The sequence below is a fragment of the Talpa europaea genome (assembly GCF_964194135.1).
Source record: "Talpa europaea genome assembly, chromosome: 16".
Taxonomy (NCBI): domain Eukaryota; kingdom Metazoa; phylum Chordata; class Mammalia; order Eulipotyphla; family Talpidae; genus Talpa; species Talpa europaea.
In genome coordinates this window covers 43,347,278-43,362,995 of record NC_140084.1, presented here as the reverse complement: position 1 = coordinate 43,362,995, position 15,718 = coordinate 43,347,278, and the positions used below count along the sequence as shown (strand labels likewise).

Sequence of the window (15,718 nt, the reverse complement as noted above, 5' to 3'; positions counted from 1 at the left end):
CTAAGGAGTGTCCTCTCTGCTCCCTGAGCCTCCTGCCTCCTTTCGTTTCAGACCGCAGAGCCGCTGCAGGGCTGGCCCAAGGCCAAGCCTCCCTCCCACCCTCTCAGCCCTCTTAGAGGTTCCCTGGCCTCTTGGCTGTAGCCTCTCCCAATAGCCCCCCAGGCTCTGCCTCCTGGTCAGGGGGCAGACTGCAGGCTGCTTGGCCCTCTACAAGGTCACAAGGGGATTAGTGCTGAGCCTCCCTGAGCCTGGGATCCTGGCCTGGCGCTGAGCCAGTAGATCTGCCCTCCCTCTATCAGCACCCACCTCCCCTCCCCTCTCCTGCCAGCTTCCCCATCTGCCCCAAACTGGAACTTCAGTCGCTCCCCCTCATAGTGCACTTACTTCAAGCCAGTCTGGGGCTTCCACACCCCAAATCCTGGCCAGTTCCTATTCTGTCCTCCAGAGACCTGACCGCCTACCCCCCATTCAAACCTGGCTCCCACCCACTCCCACTCGATGGAGGCCTGCAGGACTGGCTACCACCCCCGCCAGGCTGGCTAGCCCCAGGCCATCATCCCTGCTGTGACCCACACCTGGAATGCCCATTCCTCCCGCTCCTGCCAGACCTGTGGGGCCTCCCAAGATTTGCTGGGTCCTTTGAGAGACAGACTGAGACACCCATGGTCCAGAAGAGGTAGAGAGAGACAGAGGGGCCTGGAGCCGGAAGGACAGATGCACAATAGACACGGGGGAGAGAGAAGATGGCAGAGCGAGATAGTGAATACACGACAAGATGGTTGAAACAAGGCAGAGACAGATAAGGACACACTGAGTAGCTCAGAGGAGAGCACTCGAGAGAGAACAACATGGTGACCAGGCAAGGCAGGGGAGGATGGAGAAAGACACAGAGACAGACAATAATCACGCTTAAAAGAGGCCCCAGGCCCCAACATGCCAAATCGCAGAGACAGACTCAGAGATAGTTCCAGAGAAGGAGATGGAGAGACAGAGAGAGGCCAACTCAGCCAGAGAAACCCACAGGGAGACTTGGGGAGGGAACACGAGCGAGAGAAACGGACAATATAACAGGATGAGGGAGAGAGGTCAGGGAGGGACAGAGATACACAGAGACGGAGAGATAAGGTGACACAGAGAGAGACAAAATAGAACAATGAGACAGACACAGATTGGAGACCTGGAGAGACAGGTTAAGAGAGAGACAGGCAGACAGAAAAGAAGCAGGACAGACAGAGAAACAGAGTTAAAAGACACATAGAGTGAAGGGGAGGGGTCCTCAGAGATGGGCACAGGAAGGAGAGGGTCACTGAGATATTCAGGGACAGAGACCCAGAGATAATGAGTTCCACTGACAGACACAAGACTCGCAGGTTCTGAGATGCCCAGAGCCAGAAGGGACTCTCACCCAGAGACACAGGACAGACTCAGGGAGACACAGATGGGCCCCACGAGACAGGCTGAGGCCCCCAAAGGCAGCCCCAGGCCAGGGTGAGAATGGGGCGCAGGGCTGGGGTCCCCCTGCCACCCCTTCTCGCCCGCAGTCTGTTGGCTCTGACATCTATCCTGTCACCACCTCGCAGGACAAAAAAGATGACAAGAGCTCACCCAAGAAGGGCAAGGCCACCAAGAGCAGAGACATGGATGACCTCAAGAAGGAGGTGGCCATGGTAAGCCCTGCCCTCTGCTCCCCACACCCCCCCCCAGAGGCCTCTCCACCCCACCCCTGCCCCCTGCCGGGCACCCATTCTCACAGCCTCCCCCCAAACTCCTGTTCCTTAGACAGAGCACAAGATGTCAGTGGAAGAGGTTTGCCGGAAATACAACACAGACTGTGTGCAGGTGTGCTGGCGCGGGGGGCTGGGCCTGGGCTCTGGCTCTGAGGGGGAGGGCTGGGGACCTGGGCTCCTGAGTCTGAGGAGGGGCTACGGGTGGATCCCCGGGTGCTTGGATGTTCTCATGAAGCGTTGGCATGCCATGGGTGCTCAGGGAGGGGTCCATGCTAGTCCTATGTCCCCCTAGGGTCTAACCCACAGCAAAGCTCAGGAGATCCTGGCCCGGGACGGGCCTAATGCGCTCACACCACCGCCCACCACCCCCGAGTGGGTCAAGTTTTGCCGTCAGCTCTTTGGGGGCTTCTCCATCCTGCTGTGGATCGGGGCCATTCTCTGCTTCTTGGCCTATGGCATCCAGGCAGGCACCGAGGATGACCCTTCTGGTGACAATGTGAGTGTCCTTCACCCTGCCCTGAGCAAGGGACAGACATTTAAGGACACACATGCATGTCCCCCTCCCCCCCCCATCCCTTTAGACTCTTCAAGGCCCAGTCTCCTCCTTTCTTTCATGTAACTTTCACAATCACCAAGGGATGGACCAGAGGTGGTATAAGGAGAACTGAGGCTCAGAAAGGTCAAATCACTTGTCCAAGGCCGCACAGCAGGATGTGTGACCTCAGTGGCTTCAGGGACAAACACCAGCAGGTGGTTATGGCCTGAAAGACACCCAGTGAGTGAGTGTGCTCATGGACAGCCTCCTGCTGATATGCTAGGATCATCCATCTACTCAGGGGACATGGGCTCAAGAAACTGCAGACCCGTAAACATAGACCCCACACCAACAACATGGATGCTCACTTGTATACATATACACATGCATGCAGTCATACCTAGACACATGGTCGAGTCCAGACACACAGGCAGAGATGGTCCAGACACATGGGCAGAGATAGCACAGAGTTGCAGGCATAACCAGCTAACAGACAGAGACCTGAGACTCAAGCACGGACTCAGGTATTAAAACTTAGACAGACAGACAGATCCAGAGTCCCAGACCTAAGCAGGCCAACAGAAAGGGACAGGCAGGGACCCACGGTCAGACTCAAACATAATATGCCTGTAAATTTAAACCCAGGCATGTAGACAGACAGACACCCACATGGATGTACATATTCCCAGATTCTCTAACAGAGGCAGAGTCTGGCAGACCCCAGTATTGGGAGATGGACAGACCCAGAGACTCAAACATAGGCGGCAGAGACACACAAGTACAGACCCCATTAATGCAAAGCTCCCCTCCCACATTTCACCCAATTTGGGGTGGGACTGGTGGGGAGCCACTTCTGGGCAGGCCATAACCCCAAGTATCCCTGCAGCTGTACCTGGGCATTGTGCTGGCCGCCGTGGTCATCATCACCGGCTGCTTCTCCTACTACCAGGAGGCCAAGAGCTCCAAGATCATGGAGTCCTTCAAGAACATGGTGCCCCAGGTGAGGGCGACCAAGAAGGGGCCAGGTGGTCAAGGTCATACCAAGTGACCCCAGGCAGGCGTAGACAGGGAGGTGACTCTTCCTCCTCTCTACCCCAGCAAGCCCTGGTGATCCGGGAAGGGGAGAAGATGCAGGTGAATGCTGAGGAGGTGGTGGTTGGGGACCTGGTGGAGATCAAGGGCGGAGACCGAGTCCCAGCTGACCTTCGAATCATCTCAGCCCACGGCTGCAAGGTGGGCCCGGCGCCTGGGGCCCAGCTTGATCCCTTGTGGAGTGACCCAGATCCAGGCCCCAAACCCAGGAGTCCAGCCCCCAGGTCCCTCCCTCAGACCCAGGAGTCCAGCCCCCAGCGCAACCCCTCAGACCCAGGAGTCCAGCCCCCAGCTCAACCCCTCAGAGACCCAAAGATATCATAGAATTCAAGAATTCTTGTTTCCTCTCCACCTTTAAGAGCCTAACCTCTGACTTCCAGACACCATTCATCCACCCAAGCCCTAGTCTTCTGCCTGTGCCCCAGTTGGATCCCAGGTGGGGCCTGAGCCCTCTCCCCCTGCACGCACCCCGCAGGTGGACAACTCCTCCCTGACTGGCGAATCAGAACCCCAGACCCGCTCTCCCGACTGCACTCACGACAACCCCCTGGAGACTCGGAACATCACCTTCTTTTCCACCAACTGCGTAGAAGGTGAGTAGGTGCCGTGGGAGGCACTGGTCAGAGGGCAAAAGTGGCCCCAGTGGGAGGGTCCTGCCTCAGGGAGCTCCCTGAGCCCCACCCTAAACTCTGCCCCTTCCCCTCTGGCCTGCAGGCACAGCTCGGGGTGTGGTGGTGGCCACAGGGGACCGCACTGTCATGGGCCGCATCGCCACCCTGGCTTCGGGGCTGGAGGTGGGCAAGACGCCCATCGCCATTGAGATTGAGCACTTCATCCAGCTCATCACCGGAGTGGCCGTCTTCCTGGGCGTCTCCTTCTTCATCCTCTCCCTCATTCTCGGATATACCTGGCTTGAGGCTGTCATCTTCCTCATCGGCATCATCGTGGCCAATGTCCCAGAGGGCCTGCTGGCCACCGTCACTGTAAGGCCCAGACCCTGTCTGAGGGAGGAGGGGGCTGGGCCTGATTGCCCTGTTCTGCGGAGGCTGAGCCTCCAGGTCTTGAATGAGGAGGACCAGGGCCTCAGAGTTAGCAGCATAGTCATGCGAGGCACAGAGGGCTAACAATCTTCTCACTCTTTAAGGTAACTTACAGAGTCCAGAAGTTCACCCCCTAAAGTCTAAATAATACTGTAAAACAGCTAAAAAACAAACTAGCAGCCCTTCCTCTAGCCAGCCAGGGCCACCCCCTCCTGAAGCCCACGCTCTGCTCTGCTCTGACCCCACAGATGTGCATGGGCAGGCGCCAGTGAGTGTGATAAATTCTGTTTCTAGGGCAGAGGAGGGGCTCACCCAGGAATGAGGTCCTGCTCCTTGACTCTTTTACTTAATAGATCCTGCTACTTTCCACATTAGCATATGCAGAGCTACTCCAGGTCAAAAGGCTTTACATGCATAAAACAAACACCAAGGGAGACACTCCTGAGCGGCCTCCCTCTGGGCTCAGCCCTGCCCCCCAACCCAAGGGTAACCCCTCTCCCGGCTTCTAGCAGCCTAGATGAATTCCACCTGTGTTCCCGTGGGTGGAATCATCCCGTGTGAGTGCTCGCTTCTGCCCCTTTTTCTGCTGAACGTCACGTTTTTGAACTTCATGCGATTGCAGAGAGTAGCAGCTTGTTCTTTCGTTCCAACTTTTATTCCACCATCCTTTCATCCCTTCTGTTGTGAGTGCTGTTTGGGGTGTTTTCAGTTGTGGATGGTGATGAACTCTGCTGCTGTGAACATTCTGGTACAGGATTTGGGGGTGGGGCGGCCCCCAGCCTTTTCCCCAGGCAGGTGGGTGGTTGGCCTCAGGTTGCTGGTCTAACCTGCCCATGGCCTGCGGGAGGCCTCCCGGTGACTGACCTGCATGCCCCCCAGGTGTGTCTGACGCTGACAGCCAAGCGCATGGCCCGGAAGAACTGCCTGGTGAAGAACCTGGAGGCTGTGGAGACGCTGGGCTCCACATCCACCATCTGCTCTGACAAGACGGGGACCCTCACCCAGAACCGCATGACAGTTGCCCACATGTGGTTTGACAACCAGATCCACGAGGCTGACACCACTGAGGACCAATCAGGTGAGGGTGGGGCCCTGGCGAGCCTGGAGAGACTACAGCCCCCCTTCCCCCAGCCCTGACACGTGCCTCCTCCAGGTACCTCATTCGACAAGAGCTCGCACACCTGGGTGGCCCTATCTCACATTGCCGGACTCTGCAATCGCGCTGTCTTCAAGGGTGGCCAAGACAACATCCCTGTGCTCAAGGTGGGTTCAGCCACTCCCTGGCCTTGGCCTTGCCCACTCCCCACTGCTGAGCTCTGACAGCCCTCTCCCCGCAGAGGGATGTGGCCGGGGACGCCTCCGAGTCTGCCCTGCTCAAGTGCATTGAGTTGTCCTCTGGTTCTGTGAAACTGATGCGGGAACGCAACAAGAAAGTGGCTGAGATCCCCTTCAACTCCACCAACAAGTACCAGGTACTCGAGATCTCCAGGAGAGCTGGCCAGGACCTGGGTTTCTCCAGGATGCCCCTAAAATGGTCCACTTTACCCCTCCAGCTTTGGGCAAGATACACCAGTCTTCCCAGCACCTCAGTTTCCCCACCTATAAAATGGGAATGGTAGTATCCACTGAATGGGGAGAGGAACAGGTGGACTCAGGAGGGAGAAGGTCTCCACTGGAGAAGAGGCAGAAGACTAGCCTCTTCCTACAGCACATTGGGAACAAGCCAAGCTGTCTTTCATTCATTCAACAAATATATATATTTTTAAGATTTTTTTAAATCTTACAAGAACTTAAAACTTACAAGAACTTCTTATACAAGAACTGGGGTATAGGCCAGAGGTGTGGGAGAGTGAGAGAATTCACCAGAGACAGAGCGGAGAGCAGACCAGGCAGACAGACCGAAAACACTGCTGAGGGGAGTGGAGGGCGAAACAGGACAGGTCTGCTGTACCATGTGGGTATCTTCCTGGCGGGCTGGGAATTGAACCCCTGCTGCAGAGGCTGCAGACAGCAGACAGCTTCACAGTGCTGCACTCAACCCGCTGCGCCACTGGGGAGGCCCTCAACAAATAAAATTTTTGAGCGTGTGTTAGGTGCAGAGGATACACCCAGCTGTGAGCGAAACAGTGATGTTTCCCCTCTTGTGGAATTTACACTTTAGTGCTAGAAGGCAAAGACATAGGCACAAAGAAATACAGAATATGTCTGGTGTGGTCCTGAGGGAGGAGCCCCACAGGTGTCTGGGAAAGTGTGTTCTAGGCAGCAGGCACATATGCAAAGGCTCTGAGGCAGGAGTGTGTTGACATGTCTGGACAGCCAAGCAGCCAAAGTCCGGAAGCAGTGAGCCAGGAAGTATGTCCAGAAGGTGAGGTTGGTAGGACTAGACCAGGTCTCATGGGGCTCAGGGACCGTGGCGATGACGTGGGTATGACACTGAGGGGGAGTGAGCTGCAGGAGGATTCCAAGCAGAGGGAGATGGGCACTGACTTACATTTTAAAATCAGCTTTATTGAGATCTAATGCACATACTTCGCTTGCCCATTTCAAGAGTATAATTGGGTAGTTTCAGCACAGCCCCAGGGTTGTACAGCCACCACCCTTGGCTCCTAAGAATGTTGCTGCTGTGAACATTCTCATGGACATTTGTGTGAATATGGTTTGTATGTTTCTGGGGTGATTCCCTGGGAATTGCTGGCTCCATGGTCACCCTGTGGTTAACCTTCTGGGTTCCAATGTGGCTGCATTTTTCACTGACAACATTTTTTGAAGGATCTGTCTGACAACTTAGGGAGGAAATATGGGGTGGGGAGGGCAGAAATGGGTCCTCGGTGTGGAGGCTGCTGCGATCGATATTCCTTACGAGAGACACTGTGGCTAGCGGGGCTGGGGCCAGTGGGAGGAGAGAAGGTGTCAGAACCTGGGTGTGTTTCAGAGGTGAGCTGATCAGGCGCGGTGGTGGGTCAGTGGTGGGTCAATAGTGGGGTGAACGAAGTCAGGGTAAGGACAGCTGAGGCGCTGAGCCAGACAGGAATAGGTAGGGATAAGCAGAGATCTCTGTGTAAGAGTTGGGGAGACAGAGATTGCAGGTGGAAAGATTTGGGCAGTGCCTTTTGGGGAGCCAGGCAGTGGTCTGTCCTGGACCCCGTGGCTCTGGTGGGCAAGGGTTGGCCCCTCCTCTCCCCCCACTGGATGCGTTCAGCCTCCAGGTCCCTGCCAGGCTCAAGCAGCCGCCCTCACTCTGTCCCCAGCTGTCTATCCACGAGACTGAGGACCCGAACGACAACCGCTACCTGCTGGTGATGAAGGGCGCCCCCGAGCGCATCCTGGACCGCTGCGCTACCATCCTGCTGCAGGGCAAGGAGCAGCCACTGGACGAGGAGATGAAGGAGGCCTTCCAGAATGCCTACCTGGAGCTCGGCGGCCTGGGGGAGCGCGTGCTCGGTGGGCACCATGGGCGGGGCCAGTGTGGGGCTGGGGTCTGGCTGGCTCTGGAGGGCCCCTGGGGACAAAGAAGGGTGGCAGCCCAGAGCCTGGGAGCCATGAGGCGTCCCAGAATGCATGTGAATGAATGAATGAATGAATGAATGAATGAATGAATGAATGGACATCTTTAGGGAATGAGTGTTGACTGACCAGGAGGCTGACTGGGGAGACTGACAGCTGAGAACTGGGGCTGGAGGCACTGAGGCCCAAGGCCGGAACCCTCATACCCTACCCTGTCCCTGCCACCAGGTTTCTGCCACTACTACCTGCCCGAGGAGCAGTTCCCCAAGGGCTTCGCCTTCGACTGTGACGACGTGAACTTCACCACAGACAACCTCTGCTTCGTGGGCCTCATGTCCATGATTGACCCACCCCGAGCAGCCGTCCCTGATGCAGTGGGCAAGTGCCGCAGTGCTGGCATCAAGGTGTGGCCTTGGGCAGCCAGGGAGGCAGGGCCAGGGCCTCAGAGGCCAGTGGGTGAGGCTTGACCAACCCCAAACAATGCTGCAGGTCATCATGGTCACAGGCGATCACCCCATCACAGCAAAGGCAATTGCCAAGGGCGTTGGCATCATCTCTGAGGGCAACGAGACTGTGGAGGACATTGCTGCCAGGCTCAATATCCCCGTCAGCCAAGTCAACCCCCGGTGAGCCCCTACCCCTGCCCCCACCAGACCTCCCTCTCCAGTTGTGGGTCCCCCCTCCCTTGATTGAGCCCTGGGGCCCATTGCTCTTCCATGGGTGAGGACAGGTAGCCTGGTAGTCCAGCCACACGGGTGTAGGTAGTCCAGCAAGGTGTAGGTTCAGGGGCTGTGTGACCTTGGACAAGTCACTTAGCCTCCATGAGCCTCAGTTTCCTCCTCTCTAAAATGGGCTCCTAGCAACTCCCATCTGGGCAGGAGGCATCATTGAGAGCCACAGGCCTGTGTCCATGCTCTCTCCCTGCCTTTTTACGTCTCTGTATCGCTTGCCTCTCTCTGGGTCTGCACCCCTTCCCTGGTTGTCCCTCCAAGTCCACTGGCCCAGAGTCCTTCCCGAGTCTGCCCTCTCCCTCCTGCTGACTTACCCCCTCCAGCCCCCGTTTCCTTCATCTCTGACCCCCAGAGACCCCCGTTCCTCTCGCAGAGTCCTCTGCCTCTCCTGTCTATGGACCTGACCTGACCGACCCTCTGTCCATTGGGCATCACTGTGCTTCCCCCCCACATTCTGACCTCTCTCTGCTCTGCCCAGGGACGCCAAGGCCTGTGTGATCCACGGCACTGACCTCAAGGACTTCACCTCCGAGCAAATCGACGAGATCCTGCAGAACCACACCGAGATCGTCTTCGCCCGGACGTCCCCACAGCAGAAGCTCATCATTGTGGAGGGCTGCCAGAGACAGGTGGGCCTGAGCTCTGGCCCTGGAGGCTGGGCAGGGACTGGGCTGGGGTGGGGGTGGTGGGCAGGCTGCTGAGCATCCTCCCCCTCCCTCCCTCCAGGGGGCAATTGTGGCTGTGACTGGAGATGGTGTGAATGACTCCCCTGCCCTGAAGAAGGCTGACATCGGGGTGGCCATGGGCATTGCTGGCTCTGACGTGTCCAAGCAGGCTGCGGACATGATTTTGCTGGATGACAACTTCGCCTCCATCGTCACCGGTGTGGAGGAGGGTGAGTTGGCTACTCAGAAGGGCAAGGGCAACAGGCCAGGGCTGCAATGCCACAAGTGGCAGGGAGATTCTGGAAAACCACAGTCCTTGGTGAGCTGAGCCTGTGCTTTTCTGTCTCCATCACCCCTCCTCATGGGGCTGGGGGCTCCTGGGGGACAGGGAGCTGATGTACTTCGGGGTCCTCTTGTCTGGTGGGTGAGACAGACTTGGAAGCACTTTAAAAAGACACGTCAATACAACCTGGGAAGCAGAGGGCATCGAGGGAACCCTCAGGCCCTTTGCCCAGCCCAGCTTCCAGGGACAGGGAAGCTTCTGGAGCCCCTAGGGCTGTAGCACCTGTCCCCAGGGCCGTGTTGGAATGCCCGGTGGAGCAGCAGGGAAGGCAGTTGCAGGCGGAGAAGCAGAATGGGAAACAGGCAGTGTGAAGGAACCAGAGCCTGAGGCCGAGCCGGCGTCTGGTGGGGGGGACACAGGGAGCCCGGGCTGCAGACCCGAAAGGCACCACCTCCTGATGGGCCTTGATGAGGCCACAGATGGCGCTTGTTCCATTTAATTTTATTCTAGTCATTAAAGTAATTCATGATAATTATAGAAAATGTGGAAAAGCATTAAGAAAATTGGAATCACCCATAACCTCACCATCCAGAAATAACCACAGTTCAGGCTGTGGTGCATTTTCCTGCCATTTCTCTCTCCCATTTGAAATGCCCCTGGTGTAAGAGACAATTCATGAGAAAAGAGGATTCAGAGAGTGAAACTGAGCCTAATGTGACAAATGAAATGCCCTTGACTTCTAAGCCCCAGAGGACCATGGTTAACCCCTGCCCAGCCACTGAGGCATCCTCCCTGTTCACATGTTCACACACAGGCTTCCTGCTTTCCAGACACATTAGGCTTCTACCTGGCACGTCTCACAGGAGCTGGGGATACAGCTGTGGGCAGAGCAGACATGGGCCCTGCCCTGGAAGGCCTGGGTGAAACAGCCTTCAACAAGTTGTAACATAACAAACAGAATTACAAACTGTGACAAGGGCTAAGAGGAAGACACCCAGGGAGTCACATAGGCGAACAGGATCCCCCTGGACAGGTGGACAAGCAAGGCCCCTCCCACTAGGGGAATCTCCAGATATACCCCCAAATAGCACACACGGCCTTGGGAACCCCCGTGTCATTGTCACCCAACTCCAAGAGTTACCAGCTCATGCCGATCTCGCTTTGTCTCCCCCACTCCCACTGCACACTGGGTTATGTACAAGAACATTTTGGTCATCGTTTTCTAAATATTTTAAGATGAGACACAACTAGTGTGTGGAAGGCAGCACATTGCAGGGGCAGGGAATTGCGGGTGTGAATACCTGGGCACCTCTGATACAGAGGGGCTCACCAGGCCTTTCTGTTCCGTGTTCCATAAGTGGGTCTTATGGCTTGTCCTCAGCGCCTGGGGGAAGGTGGAGGGAGGGGCTGGCTGACTTCACCTTAGTTCCTGTTACTCTATACACATTGTATGGATTGAATTTTTTTTGAAGATTTAGTTATTTATGGGCCTCCTTGGTGGTGCAAGGGGTTGGGAGGCAACCTATAAAACTGTCCGCAGCCACTGCAGCACGAGTTCGATCCCCGGCCAGGGAGGTGACCCTCATGGTGCAGCAGACCTCTCCTGTCTCACCCCCTGCTCCCCTCAGCAGTGTATTTCAGGCAATCCACCTGTTCTGGTCCCCACTCTATTTCTGATGAATCCTCTCACCCCCCACAACTTTGGCCTGTACCCCAATTCTTGTATGTATAAATAAATCTTAAAAAAAAAAAAGATTGCAGAGGCTGAGGACGGCTTCATAGGTTGCGTCTTAACTCCTTGGGCCACCAGGGAGGCCCTGGATTGAATTCTTATAGAGACGTGACATAATACATAAAGCTGAGCAGCTCAATGACTTTTCACGCATGCATACTCTGTTTACACACCCACCAGGCCCCCATCAAGACAGTGGACGTGTCCAGTCCCCGTTAGGTTTTGTGAGTGAGCTTCCATCTCAGCCTGTGTACCCCACACAGAAATGATCCCTCTCCTGACTTTGAGTACCATGGTTTCATTTCGAACCTTACCATTTAGATGCAATCCATGCAAGATGACTGTGTAAGGCTCATCCCTGAAGTTAGGTGTGTCGGTAGCTCCTGCCTTTTCTTGCTGGACAGTATTCCTTTCTAAGGACGGGCCAGTCCTTGATGGACATTGGGGTTGGTTCTGAGTTTGGACGTGGTTTTTGGTGGACAGTAAGCACTCCCTTCTCTTGGGTGTAAACCCTGGAGTAGCGTTCCCGAGTCATTAGTGCTGGGAGATGTTCGACTTCAATAGAAACTGCCAAGCAGTTTTCCAAGGTGGTTTTAGTTCAATAAAGTTTGTACAGGGGACAAAGTGGAAGGTTTGTGTGGAAAGCCAGGTGGGAGAGGGGTGCATTAGAAAGGGTGGGTGGACTAGGCAGGGAAGGGACCAGGGCACCCTGGTTCTGAGCCTGCCCCTTCCACAGGTCGCCTGATCTTCGACAACCTGAAGAAGTCCATCGCCTATACCCTGACCAGCAACATCCCCGAGATCACGCCCTTCCTGCTGTTCATCATGGCCAATATCCCGCTGCCTCTGGGCACCATCACCATCCTCTGCATTGACCTGGGTACCGACATGGTGAGCCCTGGCCGCCCCTGGGCCCCGGGAGGGAGGCGACTCTCCACCTTCCCTGGCTCACCTGGCCTCTCCCATCCAGGTCCCCGCCATCTCCTTGGCATACGAGGCTGCAGAGAGTGACATCATGAAGAGACAGCCCAGGAACCCACGCACTGACAAGCTGGTCAACGAGAGACTCATCAGCATGGCCTATGGGCAGATCGGTGAGGAGCTGGTGTCCCCCCTTCAGTGCCCAGGGCCTGGCCCCTAGTGGGCACTCAGAGATCACGTGTTAGATGAGCAGACTAGAAGTAGTGGTATTGGTCACCAAGATGGGGGACAAGTCTGTGGGTGCAGCCAAGGAGCACACAGGACACTGAGTGGCCCCAGCTGTCGACTCCAGAGCCCAATGCTGCACACACCTCCATGATGGGAAGGTCAAGGCCAGCCTTTGACCTCTCTGAGTCCCACCCTACCCCTCCTTCACCTGCTACCTGAGGTGCTGAACTCCCCGTCTCTGAGAGTGTCCCGGCAAGAAGAGGCTTCATGGCAGTTGTCAGAAGCCTGGGGAGGTCATTCCTACATGACAGGGTCCATCAGACTCAAGCCCCGGAGGCTTTCAAGGATTTCCTGGTCAAGAGAGAGGGACCCTCCAGGTTCTCCCCCTTAGGTGAGCAGGGCTCTGAGCATCTGTTACAGGAGCCTACCCCAGGTGCTCACCACCAGGTAGCATCTCAGGTCACCTCGGGAGCCCAGGCCCGCGTGATGTTCCAGCAGGACTGAGGTGGCCTGCTCTCTCTGGGGGGGCGAGGGCTTCAAGAGACCTCCTAGGAGTACTGGGCCGGCTGCGGGCCCCCACCCAAGCCTCTCCTCATCTTCCTTCTCTCCTCCCCCAGGAATGATCCAGGCCCTCGGTGGCTTCTTCTCGTACTTTGTGATCCTGGCAGAAAATGGCTTCTTGCCTGGCAACCTGGTGGGCATCCGGCTGAACTGGGATGACCGCACCATCAACGACCTGGAGGACAGTTATGGGCAGCAGTGGGTGAGAAGACCTGGGGGCCCCACCCATCCCTGCCACAGTGGCAGCCAGCTGAGCTGTTGCAGCCACATGTGGGCTGCCTCCTGCTGTGTGACCCTCTGCCCCCAGGCAGCATCAAGCCCCTCACCAGGCATACCAGGCCACCTGGTGCCCCCCGCCCTGCCTTTTGAGGGCCTCATGCCCACTCTGCCCCATCAAGTGAGATGCCTTTGCTGTCTTCTTCCCCATCTCTGCCTGTTCCTTCCAAGCCTGCTGGTGTCCAACCTCTCCGGAGTCCTCTGGGGTCCCTCGCAGATACTGCAGGTCCTCCCCTTCCTGGTACATCCCCTGACTCTTCCCAAGGGGACACATCAGAGGCTCTGGGGGACCCAATTATAGTCCCTGATTCACCCGGGCCCCACCCAGGGGTGTGGATGCGGGGCTTCTGGGAGGGACTGCAGCCACCCTGACCCAGCCCGGCGTGACCCCCGCAGACCTACGAGCAGAGGAAAGTGGTGGAGTTCACATGCCACACGGCCTTCTTTGTGAGCATCGTGGTGGTGCAATGGGCTGACCTGATCATCTGCAAGACCCGGAGGAATTCAGTCTTCCAGCAGGGCATGAAGTGAGGCAGCCATGTCTGTCTGTGTCCTCCCCCGCACTGTGTGTTTTTGCTTTGAATTGACTCTGTTCTCTCCACTCATGCATCCGTCTGTCTCGCCTGTCTTTCAGTGTCACCACCTCCCTGGGTCTGTCTGCCTCTCGTTGTCTCTGTCACTATGTGTCTCTGTGTCTGTCTCTTGCCATCTCTCTTTGACTGTGCCTGTGGGGTGGGGGTGCTGAGCTGGTACTCCACACCCAGCCCCTCCCCACCTGTGCCTCCAGGAACAAGATCCTAATCTTCGGGCTCTTTGAGGAGACGGCCCTGGCTGCCTTCCTGTCCTACTGCCCCGGCATGGACGTGGCCCTCCGCATGTACCCTCTCAAGTGAGTGCCCCTTGCCACCCCAAGGACCCCCTGCACCCTGCAGCCCTGGGCCTCAGCCATAGATCCAGGTCCTACCTTTCCTAGTGTCTCTTTCCTCCCACCCCATCTCCTCCTCCCTGTTCCTGTGCTGGTGCCATCCAGCCTCCTCCCTGTGCGCCCCCCACCCTGGGCATCCTCACAGTGGGGCACTCTGCAGCCCCCAAAACATGGCCTTGGTCAGGGCACCCCTCATCTACAGGCACAGGGTGGGGCTCGTCTCTCAGTCCCTCCCCCACGACTGACTCCCTCTGCTCCTGTCTTTGCAGGCCCAGCTGGTGGTTCTGTGCCTTCCCGTACAGTTTCCTCATCTTCGTCTATGACGAAATCCGCAAACTCATCCTGCGCAGGAACCCCGGGGGTGAGGGGGCAGGCTGGGGGGAGGAGGGGCAGCTGGAGGTGGGAGGCGGAGAGAAGTGCTGTGGGGACTTGTCCAGCGCTGGCCTCACTCTCTGTATCTCCCCCTCCCCTTCCGTCTGTGCTGTCTCTCTTTTCCAATCCTTCTCTTTCCCCGTCTCCCGGCCTCCTCCTCTGTCTTTCTCTGTGTCTCTGTCCCTTTTCCTTCTTTCTGCTGCTGTCTCTCTCTCTGTCTCTGTTTCTGTCCTCCTTTGTCTCTGCAGGTTGGGTGGAGAAAGAAACCTACTACTGACCTCAACCCTACCACATCGCCCATCTCTTCCCTGCCCCCCAAGCCCAGGACAGCCCTCTCCCGTCCCCCCCATTTTGTATTCTGGGGGAAGGGGGCCCTCTCTCCCTGTGGCCTCACCTTGGCCCCCACCCCTCAAGGTATCTCTTGCCTCTCTCCCGCTCTGCCCCTCTGGCTGGCTTCTCTCCCCACCCCTGCCCCTGCCTCTCTCCTCTCTTTTCTGTGTCTGTTTCTCTCCCTCTCCTCACCCTACCTCCCAGCCCCCTCCCTGGGCTCTTTTTTATTCCCCCTCACCCGGCTGATGCCATCTCTGGTTCTGGACAATTATCAAATATATCAGTGGGGAGAGAGAAGCCACGTGTGTGTCCTGTTTGCTTTCTGGAGCGGAGTGTGGGCGGGACAGCACGCCCCCAGTGCTGGGTGACTCATGCTACCCCAGGAATGTAGACTGATGTGAGCTGGGGAGTCACAGAACCTTGGCGTCATTGAATATAGAGTTTTAGACCCAACGGAAGTTTGAGTCAGAACAGAGGGCAGGGGTTCAGACTCGCAATCCTCCCATGTTGGAGTGGGACCCCAGGGAGACCCACAATGATGGTGATGATGATAGCGAATCACTGAGCGCTCACTATGCGCTCTGCCCTCTTGTAAGCACTGTATGTATTAATTCATTTAATCCTCACAAAGCACAGAGAGGGGAAGTGACTTGCTCAAGGTCACACAGCTGAGAGGTGACAAATCTTAGAACTGTCTGACTTCTTGTCCTCAACATCATGTCTGTGAGAGCCATCCACACTGAGACATTATCAGCAGCCTGCTCTTTTTCAGGGCTGCACAATATTCCACAGATGA

General features: G+C 56.6%; 1 protein-coding gene across 2 annotated transcripts; it reads left to right on the top strand.

The window, feature by feature from the left end:
* Window positions 1-1,779: 1,779 nt before the first annotated feature.
* Window positions 1,780-15,210, top strand: ATP1A3 (ATPase Na+/K+ transporting subunit alpha 3; the record flags this gene model as incomplete). Of its 2 annotated transcripts, none has more annotated exons than XM_084257967.1 (21): window positions 1,780-1,839; window positions 2,020-2,223; window positions 3,149-3,262; window positions 3,361-3,495; window positions 3,830-3,947; window positions 4,069-4,337; window positions 5,274-5,472; window positions 5,548-5,657; window positions 5,732-5,866; window positions 7,643-7,835; window positions 8,127-8,302; window positions 8,388-8,524; window positions 9,108-9,258; window positions 9,356-9,524; window positions 12,046-12,200; window positions 12,280-12,403; window positions 13,076-13,221; window positions 13,692-13,822; window positions 14,083-14,184; window positions 14,496-14,581; window positions 14,841-15,210. In XM_084257967.1, 21 exons carry the CDS (start codon window positions 1,792-1,794, stop codon window positions 14,867-14,869), a joined length of 2,931 nt encoding a protein of 976 aa, XP_084114093.1. In that variant the 3' UTR covers window positions 14,870-15,210. The 2 variants fall into 2 exon arrangements, with proteins under 2 accessions (XP_084114093.1, XP_084114092.1); XM_084257966.1 differs by having other exon boundaries at window positions 1,792-1,839; window positions 14,490-14,581.
* Window positions 15,211-15,718: the final 508 nt, after the last annotated feature.